Source organism: Cydia splendana, chromosome 27 (genome assembly GCF_910591565.1).
Source record: "Cydia splendana chromosome 27, ilCydSple1.2, whole genome shotgun sequence".
NCBI lineage: Eukaryota > Metazoa > Arthropoda > Insecta > Lepidoptera > Tortricidae > Cydia > Cydia splendana.
This window is the reverse complement of record NC_085986.1, coordinates 8,315,763-8,340,292: the sequence shown is the minus strand read 5'-3', so window position 1 is coordinate 8,340,292 and position 24,530 is coordinate 8,315,763. Positions and strand designations below refer to the sequence as shown.

Genomic DNA, 24,530 nt, shown 5'->3' with positions numbered 1-24,530 from the left:
ATGAATTTATCACTTTTGCTGTATGTATGTTTGCATCCCTTTTGGACAATAATTCGAACCCCCGTGACCGTGCTAGACTGCTCGCAGTATCGGAACCCGAGTCAGGGCATTGGCTGCGCGCGTTGCCGTCGCGGAACATTGGTTCCCTTTTAGTCCCGGCGTCACTGCGCGTAGCCGTATGCCTCAGACTAGGTTTGAAAGCCTGCGAGCCACACGCTTGCTCCCGCTGTGGAAGTCATGTTGACGCTTATGGGCACCACGGACTCCACTGCCAATCAAGCGCCGGCCGATTTTATAGACACACGGCTCTAAACGACCTAATCCGCAGAGCACTCGGTACCGCCTCCATACCAGCAACCCTGGAGCCAGTTGGTCTATCTCCGGCGGATGGCAAAAGGCCCGACGGCTGCTCGCTCGTACCTTGGTTCCTGGGGCGGCCCCTGGCGTGGGATGTAACATGTGTTGATACGCTGGCCCCATCCCACGTCCGGGGTTCTGTCAGGAGGCCAGGGACAGCAGCAGACGACGCCCAAATTACCAAGTGTCGCAAATATGCATTCTTGAAAACGAATTATGTATTTGCGGCACTTGCAATTGAAACTCTCGGTCCTTGGTCGTCAGACACCAAAAAACTAGTAAAAGAAATTTCTACCAAACTAGTCTGGGTGTCTGGCGACCTACGAGCTGACGCTTTTTTTTGCACAAAAACTCAGCCTCACTGTGCAGAGGGGGAACGCGACCAGCGTCCTGGGAACAATGCCTCAGGCTAATATAGGGCTAGATTTATAATGTATTTATTTTGTTATTTAATCTCTGTTTTAATTATTCAATAAAATAAGTTATAAAAGTTAATTTCATATGAATGAAAGGTAAAAAAAATATATTTTTATCGCGTTGTACGGCATGGCCATTTTTGTTATTGTCTTGTGAAATGTCATTTTCAGCTACTGCCATAGACAGTAGACAAGATGGCGCCGGTCGCTGCTGCAAAGGCTGCGTTCAGCTTATGATAGGGCCGTGTCGTACGGCTGCGTTCGTGGTCCACAAATGGTCTCGCCGGAAGATCAGCGCTGGCTCTCGGGTCAGTATTATGCTGAGGCGAGCCCATTTCGTGGTAAACTTTAACGCTTACCAACTTTATTAATATTAGTAGTTTTTAGTTATACTCTTGTATGTAATCTTATTTTTAATTTTATCACGAATAAAATGCTTGATACTGATTCTGATTCTGATTCTAAATGCTTTTTTCTCAGAGACCGTTTGTCGTAGATACCTAAAATGTGGCACAGTTATAGCAATTGCTTCTTGTTGCCGTCCAGTTCTCGGCGCTGCGCGTCCACGGGTTGCCTCGACAGATTCGGATACTAACCCTGGAGCCCTGGAAGGCTGGCTCCGTGCTGCTCCGACTTGAGAACACCTTGGAGAAGAACGATAGAAGTAAGCTTCACTTATACTCCTTAACGGCTCGGCCACGACATTGAGCGTCTTGCGACGGCGGCAGCGATAACCATAGGTTGGAGTGAGATACAGCGATCGGACCTTTCGTTCCCACCTATAGTTGTCGCTGCCGCCGTCGCAAGTCGCTCAATGTCGTGGCAGAGCCGTTAGTCCATACCATAGTCTCCTGCGTCTTAGAGAATTTAAAACCTTACCGGATCGGGCAAATTCCAACATTTACATCCAGCATAGAGTAATATAAGTAAAGAAAGAGTGGTAACTCCATACATCAGTCTTCTTACCAAAACGCGAATTATTTCGTAGTCGACATCTAACGTCAAGTAGTGAAACTATCAGTACCGCTACTTGACACCAGATGTCACAAGTGTCGCTACTGACGTAAAATGTACAACTAAAACAATTTACAATTAATATTATAAGAAGAAGGAGAAGGAGGATAAGGAGGTTATAATATTAGCTGAAAATTATTGAGCATTAGAGTTTTCGTTTGCCGCGACATCTATTGTCAACTAGCAGTACTGATATATTCCGCTACTTGACGCTAGGTGTCGCCTTCGAAATAACTCGCGTTTTGGTAATAAAACTGAGTTACCACTCTTTCTTTACTTAGGTATACACGATTATTTTTAATCGGTGATCAGGAGTAGAAAAATATTAATATCTAGCCCAAATTAAACTTATTAGCCCATATAACCATTCCAGTCGCAGAATCACAAAGTGGTAACTAAATGTCAGATGTGTCGTAACAGAGTCCACACAATGTGTCTAGAATTGTTTCGAAACAAAGTGTCGTCGCCGTGTCTACACTTTTCCGTAACAAGGTGTCGACACATTTGTGTGCACTTTGCGTGCGGTTTGCGACTAAATCTGACAGCAAATTTGTGACAGCAAATGTCAATATAAAATACCTCTTGAAAACCAAGGTTTGTCAAACTACTATTAGTGTCTCGTGTGCTCGTAATTCTAGTAAGTCATCATGGGCAATGCAAATGATAATAATCGACCGAAACCATATAAACACCCAACACCCGTCAACCTTTTACAGAAAAGTTTTTAAAGAAATTCAATAAGCTACTTAGGTCAGGCAACGAATACTCCAAAAGTTGTACTTAGAGGGAAATGCTCGGAACACAATTTTTGACTCCGTAGCTCGGTTTGACAAGTTAGGAGGTGAACATATCAAAAGTCCCCGGCCGTAGCCCTTGAGCGGGGGGGAGAGAGGGGGCTTTGAAGGTCCCATTTTCCCGTTTTTCGATTATATCTCGGAAACTATGCATCTCAGCGACATGGCCACTTATACAAAATGAAAGTTAATTTAATTTGTTACAAGTTTATTCAGTCAATTTTTTCGATATGTTGAATAGTTTTTGAGATATCCGCTCTTGAAAGTTTATTTAGGGCTCTCAATTTTATCTTGATATATCTATATCAGTGAAGGTGCTAGGCCGTGTTTGGTATCGTTTTCGTATAAATCTGGGGTGCTGAATCCATTTAAGATATCACATTGACACCATTCCACAAAATAAAAATAAATCTTTTTAGGGTTCCGTACCTCAAAAGGAAAAAACGGAACCCTTATAGGATCACTCGTGCGTCTGTATGTATTTTTTTTTTTTTTTTTCAATTTATTTGGGACAAAAAACAGTAACACACAGGGTTCAAACACAGAAATAGAGTACAAAGGATAATAAAGTGTGAGACCAACAACATCGTCCACAGATTACTAGATTACCTACTGATAAATCTACAATGTATATAGCGCAAGGTAACAATATAAATGATGTATGTAAAAATTGTAAAAGTAAAATTAACAAAGATAAGATTACAAAATAGGTTTGTGGATGCAATTACAAATTCATATTGGCAGAAGTAGTCTTATACAGTTTAATGAGCGAGTAAACAGTTAAAACAGCATGGCCCATGGGAGCAACTTTTAATTATGTTTTGTTTGAAGCAACTGAATCAATTTTTTTTTATACACATTATCAGAGAACATGAAAATATCAATATCATTAAAATACAAATTGTAACATTTAACCAGCCTGTATAGGGGATCTCGTTCTCCAGCGTGGGTGCGGCAGCGCGAGTCTGCAAACAGCTGGTGCTTACGTGCAGCGCGCTCCCGCGCCCTCGTCGGTACGCGGTAGCAAATAGTCCCGCTCAGGCTTGGACAGTCAAATTTGTTATGACATAGATTATAAAGGACCATCGCGTCCAGAAGGAGGCGTCGGTTTTGTAAGTTGAGTAATTTGTACTTATCAAGAAGCTGTTGGTAACTTAAACGCGATCGGCAACATCGGAAATGCATGGCACGCAAGAATTTCTTTTGAACAGTCTCTATTGAGCTTTTGTACTTATCATAGAAAGGATTCCATATTGACACGGCATATTCTATTTGTGACCTAACCAGCGACTTATATAAATAGAGGTAAGTTGAGGGTTGTTTAAAATCCGTACCGAGACGCATGATAAAACCGTACATTTTATACGCTTTACCGATGATATGACTGATATGACAATCTAAATGTAGTTTTGAGTCTAAATTGACACCAAGATCTTTTATTACCGAGACTTTTTCGAGAGCCGATCCGCTAAGGGTGTAGGAAGTGGGAAGGATGTGGAGTTTTTTGGTAAAAGTAATTTGTTTGCATTTAGGCAAGCTAAAACACAGTTTATTTTTGTGACAATACTCGCCGAGTCGGTTTAAATCATTTTGGAATTTGAAACGGTCCTCTTCATTTTCAACAATATGATAGATTTTAAGATCGTCGGCATAAAGTAAAAAGTTACAAAATTTAAAACAACTGTCTATGTCATTAATAAACAGGGTGAATAACAAAGGCCCTAATATAGACCCTTGTGGGACTCCAGAAGTTACATGGACACATTTAGACTCATATCCGTTGACTGCAACTTTTTGTGTGCGGTTTGTAATGTATGACCTAAACCACCTCCACAAATTTCCACGAATGCCATTGAAGTATATTTTTTCTAACAGAATTTGGTGATCTACTCTGTCGAAAGCTTTGCAGAAGTCCGTGTATATACTATCAACACGTTTATTTATGTCCAAACTTCTGAAAAGGTATGAGGTATATAGAATTAGGTTTGTTGTTGTTGATCTTTTCTTGACAAAGCCATGTTGCTGTGGGAGGATAATGTTGTGTAAACTTGGATAAATCTGATCATGAACCAGTTTCTCGAAAAGTTTGGATAATACGGGAAGAAGTGAAATAGGCCGGTAATTTTTTACGTCTTTCTTTGAACCTCCCTTGTGGACAGGGACAACTCTTGCGATTTTCCAGACATCAGGAAAGGTACCTTCTTTAAGGCAGCTATTATAAATGTAATACAGAGGATGTGAAATATTGTCAGCTACATTTTTTAGGAATATTGGGGGGATGTTATCAGATCCAGAACTTTTCGATGTATCAACAGTTTTCAAGGCGCGTTTGACAAGATGGATCGGTATGTGAACATCATTAATATGAACATTAGATGGGCTAGTTGTTGATCCGTGAGGATCGAAGTCAGGGGAAGTATTAGACGGCGCAAAAACAGATTGAAAGAAGTCAGAAAATAAGTCACACACCTCGGCAGGGTCACTGGTGGATACGTCATTATAAGAAACGGTGGCGGGGATATTTGTGGTTCCACGCTTATTAGCAACAAATGTCCAAAAGTATTTAATGTTGGTTTGAATGCTTGTTTCAACTAATTTTAAGTAAGCATTATAACACACAGCTGATTGCTTTTTAAACCGTTCCCTGTAGAGTGAAAAAGTTTCATAGTCGTTTTGATTTTGATATTTTTTCCACTTTATCCAGGCCTTTTTTTTATTATTAAATATGTGTTTTAAAGCAGGAGAGAACCATACAGGAAAACGCGAGGGATGAACGGGTTTTAGTGGAACAAACTTTTTTATTATCTTGTATAATTCTTCATAAAATGTCTGTACCGCCTGTTCCGCCTTGAGACCTAACAATAAACTATTCCAGTTAATGGTAGATAATTCCATATTTATGGCATTGTAGTCTGCTTTATAAAATAACAATTTAGGGATGTTGCTTTTATTAATTGTTTTAGTACTGGTTAAGAAGGGGGTTAATATAGTGAGTGGTGGGTGGTGCGGATCAACTGGCACAAGCGGTACAGGTGCCATTGCGCACTTACAATCAGCGTCGTTGGAAAAAAACAAATCTAGTATACGATTATTAAGGTTTTTGTGTGTGTTTATTTGAAAAGAATCTGTGATGGCCATAAAATTACGAACACAGTCATTTTGTGGGACTTGTGGAGAATTAATGTCAGGCGAGCAGCAAGGGCCCACTGGAACCCAGTTTAATGTAGGTAAGTTATAATCCCCTAAAACCCAGTAACCACTAACCGAAGGAGATAGCAGAATAGCTGATAGATATTCAAAGTGTGTAACATATGTTTCCAGTTTTTCATTAGGAGGGATATAGGTAGCACTAATGACGTATTTATGGCATCGGTTTACTGGTAGTTCAAGTAGGACGTGATCAACAATAGGGCAGGTCGGCGCCGGCACGGGCCGCGCGGCGCCGGCGGCTGCGACGTACGGCGCCGCGCCGAGCTCGCGACGCGCCGCTACTAGCACGCCGCCGCCGTCGCGCCGGCCAGTACCGACGCGGTCCCTGTCGCTTCGGAACACAGAATATCGCGGATCTATGAATTCATTATCGGCAATGTCAGGATGTAACCATGTCTCTGTCAGGATCACAATGTCAAAGGAATGGGATAGGATATTCATGTACAAGGAATGTAATTTAGATCTTAACCCTCTGCAGTTTTGGTAATAAATAGATAGACTACTACTACTCATGTTCAGATACAATTACACTAAGTTTAAAGCCACTGGTTAAGGAGGTAAATAAAACCAACACAACATTTGAATTATTATAATGTGAGATAAGCCTATTATACAATGTTTGCAAAAAAACGGTTATTATGAGCCAATACGGAGCCCTACACGTTTTAGTTAGTTTGCGAATATTGTATACAGTTAAAACAAGGTAAAAAGTAACTATAGTTGCCACATTCGTGCATGCCATGACCGCAATGAAATAATTTCTCAACACGTACAAAACACTCCTACTTCTTAAACAACTATAACTGAGAATAATAATAGCACTATTACACTTTATTAGTAGAAACAATATTACAGTACCTATATATAACAGAGCAAGTTCATATATTATATTTAACTTTGGGTAACACTTCACAATAGACCGGACGCTTGCATCATAAAATTTAAGATTTAATTTTCTCGATGTCACGGGGGGCCCTAATTGCAAGCACGGGTGACGTATCATTTTTTCGCACAAATTGTACATTCTGCACCAAGGTCTCGAAGGGGAAGTAAGAACAAATACCGAGTTTAATAATAAACTGACGTATATTTGCCTGGCTCACACAAATCACACTTAATACAAATTTCAATAAATATCTTAAGAAATCCACGGTATACAAGCGTTAGCTAGTTTCCGAAATGAAAGGCGACATCTACCGGGAAATTGAGACAACATCGTAAATAAGGCGTTTTATACATACCGCCCACCAAGGACGACATGTCCTTCATCATAACCGCCCACCATGAAGTGACCAAGGAATCAAAAGTGAACTGAATACAAATCAAAGGTGGGCTCAGTTTTCTTTAACACATTTGCATAAACACAACATAAACTTTTAATCTTCACACCATAACATAAACTCTTAGTAAGTAACAATAATAATGCACCTTAAAATCTACATTATCTAATTGTCTAATAACTTCTTAGAATTGTAACTGCGAAGACACAGTTTTGAACTAAAGTTAACAAACTTAAGGACTCAACTCATATTGTTTTAAACAACACTGATCTAAACAGAAATATTTTGAATAATTCTGCCGAAAAACCACGCTTCATAAAAAACAAAAAAAGATTGAGGCAGATTATTCCCTTTCTTCAAAAGACATCTTCAACTCCAGTTTTTTCTAGGAATAATAATCTGATCTCACGAGAACTAAAAATTTAAAATATCCCCAGTTACTACTAATTCACCTTACATTTACTTATAAGGTTTTGACAACTACGTTGTGATCTAATTTAAACTGAAGATTACTAGAAGAACTGAAGATACGATCATCTGGGATACAAGATTCTATTAGAGAAGACAACCGATCATGGTAAGTAAAATATTTCTAAATATAAACAATACTTGAAATGCATAAAAATAGTTGTACTTCGCTTTATACATAGCATTGCTGTTCTAGCTTGTGATATACATATTTGGATACTATTTTTTTTTTCTTTTATTACAGGCAGCGATAACAACGGCGGTTTCACCGAGTGCTGAAATTCCTTTTTTGATGAATTCTAGGTAAGTACTACATTATTTATTAAGTATACCATCCACTTTTATTTTCAGGAGCAGCTCGTCTGCTGATAACTGCGGAATGTGGTAAGTAGAAAGTTTCTTTTAGCTTGTATGTAGATCCAGTTATGTGCTTTAAAGGCTTTCTTTCTAAATTGTGTGACCTTTTAACTTTTATATCATTTGCATTGTTGCAGGTTTGATCGGCAAGCAGAGGCGATTTCACCATGTTCCTGTTCTTCTTTTCTCTCTGTGACTTGAATTTGGATACAATACGATCCTTGCACTCTCGTATTCCTGCATTCAGCTGTTTGGAGTGAACTAAAGGTTCTTTTTTATCTTGGAGAAATACTTCTTCTCTTCAAGTACCTGCGTGTGTAAGACGGTAACATTCTCCGTTTCCTTTACGTTCACCGAACCTAGTGGGCCCGACAAAATCCACCCGAGCGTGGTGCGCTGAGCTAGTGGAAACCCATTTGGACCTTTCAGTAGTCCATCCATAATTATATGGCAATAAACCGTGCCTCCCAACAGAACATCTACTTCGTTGGGTGAACTATACGTTGGATCGGCCAACTTGATCTGCTTTAACACCGCCCACTCTGGAGCTACTACCTTCTCGCTTGGGAGGTAAGTAGTGATCTTCTTTATAACATACGCCTTCACTGCAATACTGAAGGTGGGATTGGTGAGCGATTGAACTTTCAACTCTACTGCATATTTAGGGACCGCAGAGGTCTGTTCGCCACCTAATCCTGTGATTGAACTTTTAATAGGAAATTTCTTTATCCCTAATGCCTTCACAACAGCTTCAGTAACAAATGAAGCCTGTGAGCATTGATCTATCAACGCGCGTGTCACCTGATAATCACCTGTCTGCGACTCAGCCTTTATCAGGGCTGTGGGTAACAACGTTTCTTCTTTAGCAATCTCTGTCGCATGGCAGTTGACTATCGGCTTGATCTCTGTTTGTTTGTTCTCTGGAGTGACGTGTGTGGCTTCCTCCGAAACACCTTCAGCTACCTGACCTACATTCCCTAAATTGGCAGCTAAAGTTGGGACCTCCCTTGAATGAAGCAAGGAATGGTGCTTTCTATGACAAATTCGACAGCTAGTGGTTTTTTGGCAAAATCTAACAGTGTGATTACTCCCTAAACAATTGTAACATATTTTATTTTTTGTTACAAACTCACGTTTCTTAACAAAGTCCTGGTTTGCAAACTTCTTGCAAAAACACAGTTTGTGAGGCTCTCTACAAAATTCGCACGCTAACACAGGTGCGCTAGCAATGTGAAATACATTTTGTTTGCTTGAACTACTCGAATGTTTCTCGTAAGCACTGGTGACCTTATTGAAGTTTCTAGGCTCAATGAACTCTAAAGCTCTGTACCGGCTGGTCAAGAACTCTTTGAACTGATCAAAGGTAGGCAATGCATCTGAAGCCGAGTTAGCTGCTACATTAAGCTCCCATTGCTTACGTGACTCTGGATCTAATTTCAGTGACAACAGATGTATAACTATGGTGTCCCATGTGGAAACATCAATGTCTAAATTAGACAATGCACTCAAACAATCTGTTGACGTGTCTAATAGATCTTTTAGGAAGGCAGGAGATTCAGAAGCTGCGTTCTTTTGACTCAGTAACCGTGTAAGGATGCAATGTGACAGATACTTTTTGTTATTGTATCGTTGTTCTAACAAACTCCAGCATCGATCATAGTTTGAGTCTGATACAGGTATGTTGCGCAGCAATTGCTCTGCTTCTCCTGTCAAATAACTTTTTAGATATTGTAATTTTTGCACGCTATCTAAAGAGTTGTTGTTGTGGATCATTGATACGAATAAATCCCTAAATGTTGTCCACTCTTGATATTTGCCAGAAAAGTTAGGAATTGTTAATTTAGGCAGTTTAACAGAATTTGTCCTAGTGAAAGAATTTTCATCATTGGTGACCTTTGACTGACTTGAATGAAAACTTATAAAGTCAGCCAAACCATCTTTCAATTCACACCTGTAATCTGTGTATTCATCCTCTGTTTTGTCATAAGTCTCCTCAACAGTATAGCTTTTTGCTTTCAAAAGTGCCAAATCATATGTACGCATCAACTCTTTATGACCTTGTCTGAATTCTGACCAAAGCTGCTCTAGGGTGTCTAGCCGACTCTCTATGAAATGCTCCGTTATGCGTGCCTTAGGAGACTTTTTGAAATTAACTCGCGCCTTGAATATACGACTAGACAAGTCATTTTGAAAGTTAAGTAATGAATCCATGATGTTTACAAATGAATAGCTTTAGGCAAAACAGAGTTTGAATTTGAAATTTATAGCACTGTAAAAATACTATGAAATAAACACTTAAAAAAAACATAAAATATTTGAAAATTTTACAAGTGTTTGAACTTTAATACACTTTGAGGAAAATCGGGCGTGGATTCTCCGTTCCAACAGGATTTTCCGAATTATTCTAAGTGTCTACTCTACTAAATTATTCTAAGTTAATATTCCATATAAACTACAGCCAAATATTTTCTATGTCCATGTAAACAATCGAATTCTTCAAAATAAATATCTTCTTGTAAATAAAGTTCAAAATTCCATAGCAAAATAAACTGATATCACAAAATAAACTATCGTTCACAAGGTTGAAAATCTCTTGAAATAAATTTTAAAGTACTCACGATTCACACTTGACACAACTCACTGAACTGATGTGACGTCACACTTCGCTGAACTTCTTTTCCAGTTGCTGGTACTAGATGGCGCCACTTGACCTCTAAACTGCTGCCACTCGTATCCGCTTCCGTGTTTAGCTTCGGCTACTCGTCGCTAGATGGCGCTAGTAATCCCAGGTAGCTGGAAACTTTACCCGTCTAACCACGGGACGAAGTGAGTCCGCACTGGACTGAACTTCCAAAAAGCCGCTCGCTTATCCGATCGAGGGACCATGTACATTCTGCACCAAGGTCTCGAAGGGGAAGTAAGAACAAATACCGAGTTTAATAATAAACTGACGTATATTTGCCTGGCTCACACAAATCACACTTAATACAAATTTCAATAAATATCTTAAGAAATCCACGGTATACAAGCGTTAGCTAGTTTCCGAAATGAAAGGCGACATCTACCGGGAAATTGAGACAACATCGTAAATAAGGCGTTTTATACACAAATATTTGTCCGTTGCGAACCCATGGGTGTTTAAAGTTATGCTGGCTGGCGGCGGCTCGGGCGTCACGAAATAACAATTTGTTTCTGAGCGTAAGGTGCTCGTTCAGATATATCCTGTACTGCTGTCCAGTGATACCAATCTGATCAGATGTTAGGCCCTTCTTAGCTCTGCATGCAGCCAGGATCTCGTCGCGAAGTAACCTTGTAGATAGTTTTACTATAATGTTTCTGGGGCGGGTGCTCGCAGATTCGGCGTGGGGTACGCGGTGTATGGATATTATGTCACGAGGGGCTATGTTGCAGTTGATAACCTCGCACACATTTTTCATGATAGTCAAAAGGTGTTCATTTTTCCTCTCCGGGACGTTACTTAACTCAATGTTGCAGCTTCTAGACTGTTGTTCCATAGACGCCATGCAATTTTGAAGCGAATGCAGGTCCGACGACAGCTGGGCGTTGGTTATTTCTAATTGTTTAATTTGATTCTGCGCGGAACCAAGGTCAGCCTTCATTTTATTTTGTTCAGCCGAGATAAACTGTATGTCCGTCTGAATACACAAAATAGTTCTTTACCTATAGATGACAGGAAAACCTATTAGAAATGTGCAGTCAAGCGCGAGTCGGACTTAATGTACGGAACCCTTAATACGCGAGTCCGACTCGCACTTGGCCGGTTTTTTTGAAACTCTTCTTGACGCTTAACCGCTGAACCGATTTCGTTGAAATTTGGTATAGAAATAGTTTGCGTCCCGGAACAGGACATAGGATAGATCTTATAACCAAAATCATCTTTTGAAGGTGTGAAAAGTGGCGTGGAAATTTTTACGGGAAATAAATAACCGCTGAACCGATTTATATGAAATTTGGGATGGTCTACATCTTTGATTTAGTTAAAAATGATGAAAAAACATGACTTCAAAAGTTCAAACCTAAACTTAAACAGTATTAACTTCAGAAGTTAATTCTGAAATCCCCCCTACACCTCATTTCACACCTTTAAAGGATGATTTTTGAGATAACTTATTATATCCTGTCTCGGGACTCAAAATATATGTGTACCAAATTTAAATTAAAACTGTTCAGCAGTTTAAGCGTGAAGAGGAGTTTAAAAGAAAGTATTTTAATAAGTTTATATGTTTTTACTTCGGAATGGTGTCAATGTGATACCTTAACTAAATTTGGTACTGCGAATTTATACGAAAACGATACCAAACATGGCCTCGTAGCTTTACTGTTGTAGAAGTCAAAATAAAATGGAGAGCCCTAAATTCTTATTACTTGGCCAAACTTGTGTAGAAGGAAAAGGTAAAATAAAAGTCTTCGGCAGGAATATAAGACACAAATATATTTTTTTTTTGCGTTACTATTTCATTCATCAAATATAAACATACCTTGATTATACTATTCTAGTGAGATCCTCATAGATAAACAAAAACATTTACTTAAAAAATTACAAGGTCGAAATGTCACGGAACTTGTGAGAGTAATATGTGAAAAATATAAACTTTTATGACAAAAAAAATCTGGACACAATTTAAGAATCACCCAATTGCGTCGAGGAATCATCTGTATTTTTGCTTGTTTCATTACCTCCTCGCTTCTTTTTTGTCCTTTGTATTCTGTAGCAATTTGTTAGATCTGAAAATAAAGATAACTTGCGTCGTCACGGATGTCGATTTATAGGTTTTAGGGAGTGCAGAATTCGAAAACGATGATCATTTTATAATCCAAGATGGCGGCTACGTATTTTGTCATAAAAGTGGAATCCAAAATAGTCATCATTTTCGAAATCTGCGCCCCCTAAAACCTATAAAACGACATCCATGACGACTTTTATGACATAGTGCATGGCCGCCATCTTGGAATCCAAAATAGTCATCATTTTCGAAATCTGCGCCCCCTAAAACCTATAAACCGATATCCATGACGACTTTTATGACATAGTGCATTGCCGCCATTTTTAAATTGAAAATGTTATCATTTTCGAAATCTGCGCCCCCCAAAACCTATAAAACGACACCCATGACGACTTTTATGACATAGTGCATGGCCACCATTTTGGATTCCAAAATGGTCATCATTTTCGAAAGCGGGGCCCCCTAAAACCTATAAAACGACATACATGACGACTTTTATGACATAGTGCATGGCCGCCATCTTGGAATCCAAAATGGTCATCATTTTCGAAATCTGCGCCCCCTAAAACCTATAAAACGACACCCATGACGACTTTTATGACATAGTGCATGGCCGCCATTTTGGAATCCAAAATGGTTATCATTTTCTAAATCTGCGCCCCCCAAAACCTATAAAACGACACCCATGACGACTTTTATGACATAGTGCATGGCCGCCATTTTGGATTTCAAAATGGTCATCATTTTCTAAATCGGGGCCCCCTAAAACCTATAAAACGACATCCATGACGACTTTTATGACATAGTGCATGGCCGCCATCTTGGATTCCAAAATGGTCATCAGTTTCAAAATTGGGGCCCCCTAAAACGTATAAAACGATATCCATGACGACTTTTATGACACAGTGCATGGCCGCCATTTCGGATTCCAAAGTGGTCATTATTTTCGAAATCGGCACTCCCTAAAACCTATATATCGACACCCATCTCGACTTTTATGACAAAGTGCATGGCCGCCATTTCGGATTCCAAAATGGTCATTATTTTCGAAATCGGCACTCCCTAAAACCTATATATCGACACCCATCTCGACTTTTATGACAAAGTGTTTTGCTACCATCTGCATGCAAGACATTTCTATTATTTTTACGTACAAAAATGGCCCCCTGTCAACTTTCAATCGAGATTTAATCGACAATTTATTCGATTAATATTCAGATTAATTCAATTTCAATCTATGTTAGGTCGACTAAACTAATCGCGATTAAAATTTGAGAATTAACTTTTTTTATTCCATTAATTAGTCGAATAAACAGTTAATCGATTAATGCCCATCTCTGACCACGGCATTTTTACACTTTGAGAATATCTGAAAACAAATCAACACAAGGAGCCATTTTGCAAATCCAGTAACATACCAGTAACTTTGTTATTACTTTTGACAGCGCGTGTCATGTGTCAACACAGAGTCGACACAAAGTCGAAACATTGCAACTACTTTGTGACTGCAATATTTCTCAGCCTTAAACCATATTTATACATCATAATTAACAAGTTTCGTAGTATGTAAAGCGTTATTTCTGTTATTTAAGTATAGTATACGCATCGAAGTACTAAAAATGCTTCAAATAATATAGTTATGAACACAGGCACTGAGAAGTAAACAATTTCATTTCCGGCTAAACTAAAACAATGTGGTGGCGCGTTGATTATATTACACTTAGTTTATCAAATCACTCGAGCAGTTTAATTCCCCATAATAATTTAAGTCATATTGTAATATAAATGCAAACAATATATAATTACGTCTTGTAATCCGTTTTAGAGATGGCGTATTAATGTCACTTATTTTTATTTAAGTATTTTTCCATCTGACAGTTTCCATTTGACAGGAACAAAATGAACGAATGAACGAATGATTTTGGCATAAAGTAGTCGCAAACCCGAAACAATGTGTGCACACGGCGACCACACTTTATGTCACTTTGTGTCATGTGTCGACCCTTCCCCATTTCTGGTAACTGTGTCGACACGGCGACGACTCTGCGACTGGAATTGTGACCGAAACAGACGGTGTCGACACAAGATGTGTCAACACCGCGTCGTAACGGCGACTGGAAATGGTTGTATGGGAGGCTAGGTCTCACGCAATTATCTCATTAACTAATAACAACAACAACTAATAACAACTGAATACATGGTTATCCTACATGAAGTAACTACGATACGTCAGGTGCCATCGATATGGCGGGAAATTTGACGGATCTATGACTTTGTTTATGAACATTATGACAATGACAATGACAAGTTATTACTCATAAATTATCAATTGCCATTATGTTTGTAAAGAGTCTATAACTCACAGATACCTAGTAGAGTGACAAGGATTTTAGGATAAAATTGATCTCAAAATTAAAATTATGATTTAAAAAAAAAACAGGGCTTTTTCCATGTAATTACGACGTGATCTACATCAATTACTGAGTTAGAAAAAAATGTTCCTGATCACCGATTAAAAATCATCGTATATAATATACTACATTTCTATACAGGGTGGAACATTTCTAGAGACTGAGCTGAAAGGATAATGTTATCTAAGTGATCTACAATCGAGTTATTATAATCGTAAAGCTGAAGTACCTAACAAGTAAAACAAAATCACTAAAATGTAATATTTTTATATCAGTGACAACCCTACAAAGATATTTACATTTTAAATTGACACATGTCATGTCATTCAATAGGATCTACTTGCTAGGGTTGAAACATACAGATTTTTGCACTAATGTTTAACAAACTATATCTCAAAACGGTTTGAAATATTAACGTGATTAATAAGTGGAACTAAAGTACGTAGCCTAAACAATTCTCTGTTTGCGTAAAAGTCCTTCGTTCTGTTCCTCCCGATATATAATATAATATAGTATATTATATATATAATATACTACATTTTTTAAAGTCACTCAAAGACTGGATCTGCCGGATGACACGCCGCTGCCCACACACATCAACGTGGAACTTAGGAAACTCTTTCAGCATCTGAGAATCAAGTAAGTCACCGTTTTTTTTACAGAAACCCATTGACGTACACCTAAGTACAGGCCTTACGGGCACTAAAAATTTTACTAATGCAGCAGTGTCACTCACGAAGTCGAACCAATCGTGCAATCTAACGCAACTAGTTGCGACTAGGGCATGCTCCCGGGAATTCCCGGTTCTCAAATTCCCGGGAATTCCCGGGAATTTTATAGTGTCAAAAGAACCGGTACTGAAGACCCGGTACCGGTACTTCCCGGTTCTCATCATCATGACTATTTATTCCCAATTCAGTAGTAAGGTTTACTCGGGTAATTCCGAATGTCGAAAACTGTCGGATAATTCCGAAAGAGACTTTTATTATGATGGAATTAAGGGTGATTTTCATCTGAATTTCGGAATTATCCGACATTCGGTAATACCCGAATACACCTTAGTAATGTTTTAGTACTTTAGCTCGGGACATTAAATAACATTTAATAATGGTGCTATGAAACGGGGGACCCAAATAACCCAACAAACTAACCTAGTAAAGTAGGTATTCGTGCAGGCAGGCCGTACCGTCATAGTGCTGAGTGCATCGACTACGCTACGGCCGTGTGCTTCGGCCCAGGAGGAGCCAAAGTGTGCCGGTTAATTTCGTAAAATAGGTTGGAACGCCAATTAAGTGTTTTTTTTTTAATAAATTAAGTTATTTATTAATTCTTATTAGTGTCCGACCGAAGGTTCGGTTTCGGTTTCGGTTTCGGCCAGTTTCGGCCAAAAAATCATGTTTCGGCTGGAGTTTCGGTTTCGGCCAAAAACCGGCCGAACCTTTCGGCCGGGCCGAAACTTACGAAATGGTACTTCGGACAAAGACCAAAAGTTGGGGAATAAGTAGGACAACAATATTAATACCTACATATTCATGTAGAGATACAGAAATGAATTGGTTTATTATAAAATACAATTCCACTAATGAGGGCGCCACTGGACGGTCGACGCAGTCTTAAGAGGCTGTCAATACCTATAACGCGCACACTGTCTAATGGTATCGGAGTGAATGAGATAGCACTGTCGCATGTAACTGGGCCCTGGGCAAGAGAATAGTAATAAGAAAACTCATCATCTTCCTCGCGTGATGCCGGAATTTTTGCCGAGCCGTGGCACTGGGAATGGGAGCCTCGGGGTCCAATTGACAACTAATCCCAAGAATTGGCGTAGGCACTAGTTTTTACGAAAGCGACTGCTTGCAGACTGATATTCTAACCCAGAGAGTAAACTAGGCCTTATCGGGACTATTCCGGCTTCCTCACGGCATTAGAACAGTTTAATGGTGATTTTAAGCGGGGCCGGATTAAGCATGTCGGGGCCCCCAGTATCAGGTCGGGGCCCCCAGTATCAGGTCGGCCCGAGTCGAACGATGTCTTTTTCGCTCTTATTCACTCACTTATTCAGTCATTTTCCTACATACTTCTAATGGTAAATTTTAAGCGAGGCTAAAGGCTACGCTCAACTAGTGCCGCAAAGTTGAATTTCTCAATAGTTTATATCTTGCGAGGCTGAACAGCTGACAATTGATTAAAACGAAGAAAAAACTCTTAAAAGTGTCCCCAGTACAGTTTATCATACGAATGCTCGACCTTAGCCTCACTTTTTACCTCAATTTACCATTGGTTTGTGTTCCACATGTCCTCTACATCAGCTTAGCATTTAGCCTCGCTGCGCCATGCTCGGCCTGCGGTCTCGCTTTTTAATACAATGGACATTGGTTGGAGTCTGTGCTCAACTACTTATCCTGAAGCCTGAAGCACGGCTTTAACTTCGCATGAAAGTTCGCCTCACTGGGGAACTTCGGACTATTAGGCCCAGTTGAAGATCGGTACCCGGCCTTGAGATATTTGTCAACAAAAAATTTCGCGCTCACTGCGCTCGCGTTTATGGTTGGTTTTTTAGTTGACCCTATATCTACATGTTAGCTTGACTGGTGAATGAATAGAGTTAGACCAAGAACATTCTACAATGATTTTGATAGCAGTGCAACAAGTGCAAATGTTATTTATACGTCATAATTTCATAGAAGTTTTGACGTTTAAAATAACACTTGCACTGTGTGTGTTATCAAATCGTTGCAGAATTATCTTGGTCTAACTCTAGTAATTTTCTTAAAAAACTGCTTAAGTAACATCAATTTCAAGGACATTGGGTGTTGACAGCCCCATAATATGTGCGTAAAAGCGGTTTTATGACATTTTTTCAACGATTTTAACAAATCTACAAAAGGTTCGGTTTCGGTTTCGGTTTCGGCCGAAACTAGAGCCAAAGCCGAACATTCGGTTTCGGTTTCGGTTTCGGCAAAAAAACATGTTTCGGTCGGACACTAATTCTTATGCAATTATTTATATCAAAATAAGTCATTCGATAAAGATTGTACGCTAACACAAACAATTTCTTAAAAGTATTCAAAAGATGCCTTGAGAACCGGGAAGAACCGGGAATCCCGGTTCCGTCCATGCCCAGAACCGGGAAATGAAATTCTTGGTACCGGAACCGGTAATGCATGCCCTAGTTGCGACCAATCGCGCGCGTGATGCGAACTCATCAACCAATCGCGTTGTAGCGGTGGCACACCGCTGTACTGGACCCATTCATGCTCCATTCTTATTGCCCGTAAGACCAGTCCTTAGACATACGTCAATGCAGAAAATAGTAACTTTTCAACGAATTAATAACTATAATAGAAGTTTGACTAGAGCTAAAAAATGGCCCCACGTGTATTTTGCCGCGAGTTACTCATCTCAAGTCATCTCTCTATCGACTTTCTGTAAGAGGATGTGTACAAACTAGAGATGCACCGGATATTCGGTTACTATCCAGTATCCGGCCTATCCGGCCATTAATTTATATCCGGCCGGATACCGGATAGTGACCTACTAACCGGCCGGATACCGGATAGTAACATTGCTTGATTTTGGAGTAAACAAATTGGATTTAAGAAACAGACACGGTCATAGTCGTACTTGTTTATTATTTTTAAACAATTTAAACATTCCACTGACTTGCACGCGCACTCAAACGCAAAAACCGAAATGTAGGTATAGTTCCGCTGGCCGAATATTCTGCGGCCGGATACCGGATATTCGGCCGATGGTCAGGCCGAATATCCGGTATCCGGTATCCGGCCAAACAACTATCCGTTGCATCTCTAGTACAAACGCAATAGAGTTAGAAGCGACGAAGGAGCTAGTAGTAGTAGTACCTACGGTCTTACATGATAGAAGCTCTTATTATAAGACGGTCTTCTCCACATTAGCCTTACTTGTATATGATATGATCAGTGATGACGGTATGCTTTAGGTCGGTGAGAGAGACTACTCTCGCAGCCAATCAGTGGCTAGAGGAGGCGAGGCAGATGGACTGGAGTACCAGGTACGTTTTAACATTTTTAACACAATTTTTTAACACATGTGAATTTCTACATAATTTCGACGCATAATAATAAATAAATATTATAGGACAATTTTACACAGATCAACCTAGTCCCACAGTAAGCTCAATAAGGCTTGTGTTGTGGGTACTAGACGACGATATATATAATATACACATATGGATGGCAACACTATGCCATGACAACAACCTCCCGCGTAATATAAAGTAAATAAATTATAAATAATGGATTTCCGCGTACTTCGTAGCGTTTAAAGTGTTTTAAAAACAATAAATACGTAGCACAAATGTGGACAAGTGAACATATAGCTGCAAAACAGACTAAAATCTGAAACAAAGTGTCCTGTGAAATCAAAGTCTTTTGACAATTATCGTGCTTATTCTTTGTTCAGACTCCTGAAGCTAGTCCGCGATTGCTGTGAAACGATGATTGTTTGCCTTCAACATTCAACAGGCGCTTACAGCACCGATATTAATAATTTTATATATCTACCCGCCCCTTGCACTTTCTCATAAAGAACATGTAAGACGTTCATCGTCAAATTAAATAGTTTTTAATATAATTTTGGGTTTTAATAAGTAAATTAAGGCTCCGTAATGTACACATACGATACATTAATTGGTGGCCCATGAAGGGGAACCTACGAAAATCAAGAAAATTCAAGAAAGTGCGATAGTACAAAGTCGCGTATGCAGCAAGGGCGCGTATGCAGTAACATCTAGAAGATTCCTTTCCCTGGGAGAAGACAGAAGAGTAAACCTTGGCTGGATTGTGGAGTGCAGTGCAGTGCAACGTCGAAAGTTCACCCTGCGCGTCGAAGCAGTTGCCAGAGCTAAGTGCCCTTCCTTTGTCCTTCCAAAGCCCCAATTCTTTTATCTAATAGTCAAAATTGTAAACAATTTTCTTTAGATACTCTTAAAGAGGTATATTATACTTCCACCTACGCAAATACACAAAAATATCGTCAAAATAATCACTTTATATCTAGTTACATTCTTTGGCAATATCGTACTTTCAACTTTCAACCTAATATTTCAATTACAATATCTAAATCATATGGTGGCCCATGCTTAATTAGTTTCAATCTATACATTATTTACATATTTCATTAAAAATAAACTACTTTCGAGACAAATTAACGTAAATTCTTGCTAAAACTTAACGTAACCTACCTAACCTAAAACAATTTTACCATTACAAATTGGTTTTATCTTTTAAATTAGCCCTCATTTTACCTCATTCAACAATAATTTCATTGTATTTAAAGTATTTCGCCGACTATTCCAGGATCGTCACGGCGCGGCTCAGCGTAGCAAGTCCCGTTATAATATCAAGTAGCTACCAGTCAGCTGAGCTTGCGCAGCCGGACTCCCAGCGGCAGGTACACCGTAGTGAGGAGCGTGAGATAAACCTTTTGTTATCTTTATTATAGTTAACAGTTTTTGTTTACATAAAACTAAATAATAACAATGTCGAGCGAGGATGAGAAACAAAAGGCTTTGGCCGCGAAACGCTTGAAAGAATTAACTGTTTCGCGAAGTTCAATTAAAGGACAAATTACTAAATTTAAAATTTATATAAATACGTTGAATACAAAGGAGGAAATTTCTAATATTGAATTGGCCGAGCTAAGTCTTAAACTTAGCAAGCTTGAGGGTTTGTCATCCAAGTTCGACACATTGCAAAATGAGATTGAGGTCCTGAATGCTGACCAATTATCGTCTGAGCTTGATGAACGGGAGATGATTGAGCAAAATATTATTACAAACATTGCAAAGGCCAAAACATTAATTGAAAAATACAGTACGATTGAAATGGAACGACGCAATTCGGTCGCCGTTCCTGCGCCTGCTCAATGTACTCACGATCATCAGGATCAAGGTTTTAAATTGCCACAAATACAAATTTCAAAATTCGATGGTGCGTATTTCCGCTGGCTTGAGTTTCGTGATACATTCGAAAATCTTATTCACAAAAATGAACGTATAAAGCCTATACATAAATTTCATTACCTCATATCCTACTTGGAGGGCGATGCGGCTAGAATTATTTCTAACTTAGAGGTGTCGTCTGCCAATTACGAAGAAGCCTGGAAATTGCTGGGCGACCGCTACAATAATAAAAGGTTGCTTGTCAACCACCACCTCAGTTCACTGTTTAATATACAAGCGCCCGCCCGCGAGTCCGAAAAGGCACTTCGTTTCTTGGTCGATCATGTCACTAAAAATTTGAGAGCATTGTCGAGTTTAGGCCAGCCGACCGACAAGTGGGATATGCTTGTTATATTCATGTTGACGTCTAAATTAGACGGTGCCCTATTGATATGCCGAAAAAAAATACGCCGATTTTTGTTTCGCCGACAACGATTCGCAGACGGGTTGTTTGGCAGAGTAACGATTCGCCGAATCTCGTTACGCATAATAGTCGTTTGCGAGAGTAGTCAATAAGCAGAACATTGATACGCATATTTACTATTCGTAGAATAATCATTTAGTAACTGTCATAATTACCCGAGAAACCATTGGTCGAAACACAATAGGTCGAATGTTCATTTGGCATTAATATTGAATGTTCGTTTTTTTAGCATTAGAAAAAAACCGGGCAAGTGCGAGTCGGACTCGCGCACGAAGGGTTCCGTACCATAATGCAAAAAAAAAAACAAAAAAAAAGCAAAAAAAAAAAACGGTCACCCATCCAAATACTGACCACTCCCGACGTTGCTTAACTTTGGTCAAAAATCACGTTTGTTGTATGGGAGCCCCATTTAAATCTTTATTTTATTCTGTTTTTAGTATTTGTTGTTATAGCGGCAATAGAAATACATCATCTGTGAAAATTTCAACTGTCTAGCTATCACGGTTCGTGAGATACAGCCTGGTGACAGACGGACGGACAGACGGACGGACGGACGGACGGACGGACGGACGGACGGACGGACAGCGAAGTCTTAGTAATAGGGTCCCGTTTTACCCTTTGGGTACGGAACCCTAAAAAGGTAAACAATCTTGACGTGACTTTGAATTGAAAAACTCTTTTTAAAAATAAGTCATGGCAAAATATGTAACATTCACGAATCTAATACGATCATTTATATTCTTCTGCTTTCATAAGTAATACTTAGTTACTGATTTTTAAAAAGCGTTTTTTCAACGTCGCTTACCTTCTTTCTAATGCTAAAAAAAACGAACTATAGCAGAACTCTCTTATTTATCACTAGACTAGGATATGACTAACCTACACAACAACTTGTAGTTTGAGCCTGATAAACATGGTTTTAGATACATTTAATTACATACTTATTTTCACGTAGGTAGGTATACAAATGACCATACAATTAAAATCTACGTTGCATAGATACAATATACCTACCTATGCTTTTGTTCATATTTAGGTAAAAAATTTATTAAAACCCAAACCAGAAGCAATCACGGTATTCTATACCGGTACCTACTAGTTTGCTTATGACACAAACTAACAATGGCAGCAGGATGTAAGTATGTGATTCTTAGGTAGTCAACGACTCATATGTAAAATGTGAAACGTTATTCGGCTAAACATTGCTTAAACGAAACGATTACTCTGCCAAATGGAAATCGTCCAATAATAGTTCTGCGAATTTACACAGAAGCAAACTGAACGGTATGTGAACCAAGAGTCTACGTAACGTTAGTTGACCAAAAGTTACATATACAAATAAATAACTCTGCGAAACGATGTTCGGCGAATCGTTGTCGGCGGATCGATAATCTGCTAAAAGTTTTTCGGAGAATCATTAGGTACCCAAATTAGACAGCCAAACTTTAATGAAGTGGGAAGAGTACCGTAACACGCTCGATGACGTTCCTACTTTGGATCAATTTCATAAATTTTTAATTAATCGTGCGGACGTCCTTGAGGCACTAAATCGCAATAAACATGAGACCGGTAACTCTAAATTTTTACCTTCTACGTCACGACCAAGTCCGCCAGCACCTAATCACCAAAATAATAGCTACAATAATAACAAAATAAAATCATTTGCAGGTGTTTACCAAAAATCAAAGCCTAATTTTAAACAAAATAACTATACACCTGGTACTGCTGTATGTATAATATGCAGCGACAACCATAGAATATACGATTGCCCTACTTTTGCTGCTAAAAGTATAAAAGACAAATTAGCCGACGTCGCGAATTACAAGTTGTGTGCCAACTGCCTTAGGCAAGGTCATCCGGTCAGCGAGTGCCGTGGAGGTCCTTGTCGGGATTGTAAACAGATGCACAACAGCTTGCTTCACGAGCCTAGCCGGCCGAGTCCGGGCATAGTAAGTAATGCTGCTACGGTCAGCAACGCATCATCAGCGGCAAATTATTTTAACTTAGACAATAACCGAGGGCTTTTGTCTACTGCAATAATCGAAGTGTGTAACCCTAAAACAAATCAAAAGGAAAGAGTACGAGCTTTCCTAGACAACGGGAGTGAAATTTCATTTATCAAAAAATCGCTAAAAGAAAGATTGTCAATAGAATCGAATCCTATCGACTGTATAAATCTGATAGGAGCTGGTAATAAATGTGTAGACAACATTGTCGAAAGATGTACTACGCAAATTCATTCACTACATAATCCATATAAACTTGCATTACCGTGCTTTGTGCTAAATGAGCTAACAGGCAACATTCGTGAACGTGCAGTAGATGTCCAAAGTCTACAGATACCTAAACATATCCGACTAGCGGATCCCGATTTTAACCAACCAGGCGAGATCGAGATTTTGATCGGCGCTGACATATTTTGGGACATTCTAGGTACCAAAAAACTTTCTCTAGGTCCCTCTATGCCTACACTACGAAGTTCTAAATTTGGTTGGTTAATATGCGGACGATTTACCAATACTAACAATCAAAATAACAAAAATCTAAATACTAACGATCAAAATAACAAAAATCAAAATAAAATCAATTGTAATCATGCAATTATATCTAAATCACAACAAAATATCGAAAATATGCTAACTAAATTCTGGGAGACCGAAGAGGTTCCCAACAAAAATACTTTAAATCAAAATGAGCAGGAATGTGAAAATCATTTCCTAACTAACACTATACGATTAGATAGCGGTATATTTTGCGTTAAATTGCCGTTAACTGAATCACCTGAATGTCTTGGGGATTCCTACAACTTAGCTAAAAGAAGATTTTTAAATTTGGAACGAAAATTCAAGCGAAATCCGACCTTGAAATCCGAATACACTACATTCATAAATGAGTATGCAGAGCTAGGCCATCTGTCTGAGTCTAGCTTGCTCAAGCCATATCCTAACTACTTTTTGTGCCATCATGCTGTTTTTAAAAATAGTGAATCTACATCTCTGCGCGTCGTGTATGACGCCTCAGCTGCTTCCTCCTCTGGTAAATCACTCAATGACATTCTTATGGTGGGGCCA

The 24,530-nt window shown here is 39.1% G+C and overlaps 2 protein-coding genes across 3 annotated transcripts in view; both read left to right on the top strand.

Annotated features, from left to right (window-relative positions):
• The window catches only part of LOC134803704 (lysosomal alpha-mannosidase-like), a 128,031-nt gene that overhangs the window by 76,420 nt on the left and 27,081 nt on the right, over window positions 1-24,530 (top strand). For both annotated transcript variants that reach the window (XM_063776504.1, XM_063776505.1), the window contains exons 24-26: window positions 1,320-1,437; window positions 15,601-15,691; window positions 19,014-19,085. In XM_063776504.1, coding sequence (XP_063632574.1) covers window positions 1,320-1,437; window positions 15,601-15,691; window positions 19,014-19,085 — 281 coding nt within the window. The remainder of the gene's footprint in view (window positions 1-1,319; window positions 1,438-15,600; window positions 15,692-19,013; window positions 19,086-24,530) is intronic.
• The window catches only part of LOC134803756 (uncharacterized), a 102,374-nt gene continuing 97,385 nt past the window's right edge, over window positions 19,542-24,530 (top strand). The window contains exon 1 of the mRNA XM_063776592.1: window positions 19,542-21,678. Within this exon, the coding sequence (XP_063632662.1) occupies window positions 20,574-21,551 (978 nt within the window). The 5' untranslated portion in view covers window positions 19,542-20,573 and the 3' untranslated portion in view covers window positions 21,552-21,678. The remainder of the gene's footprint in view (window positions 21,679-24,530) is intronic.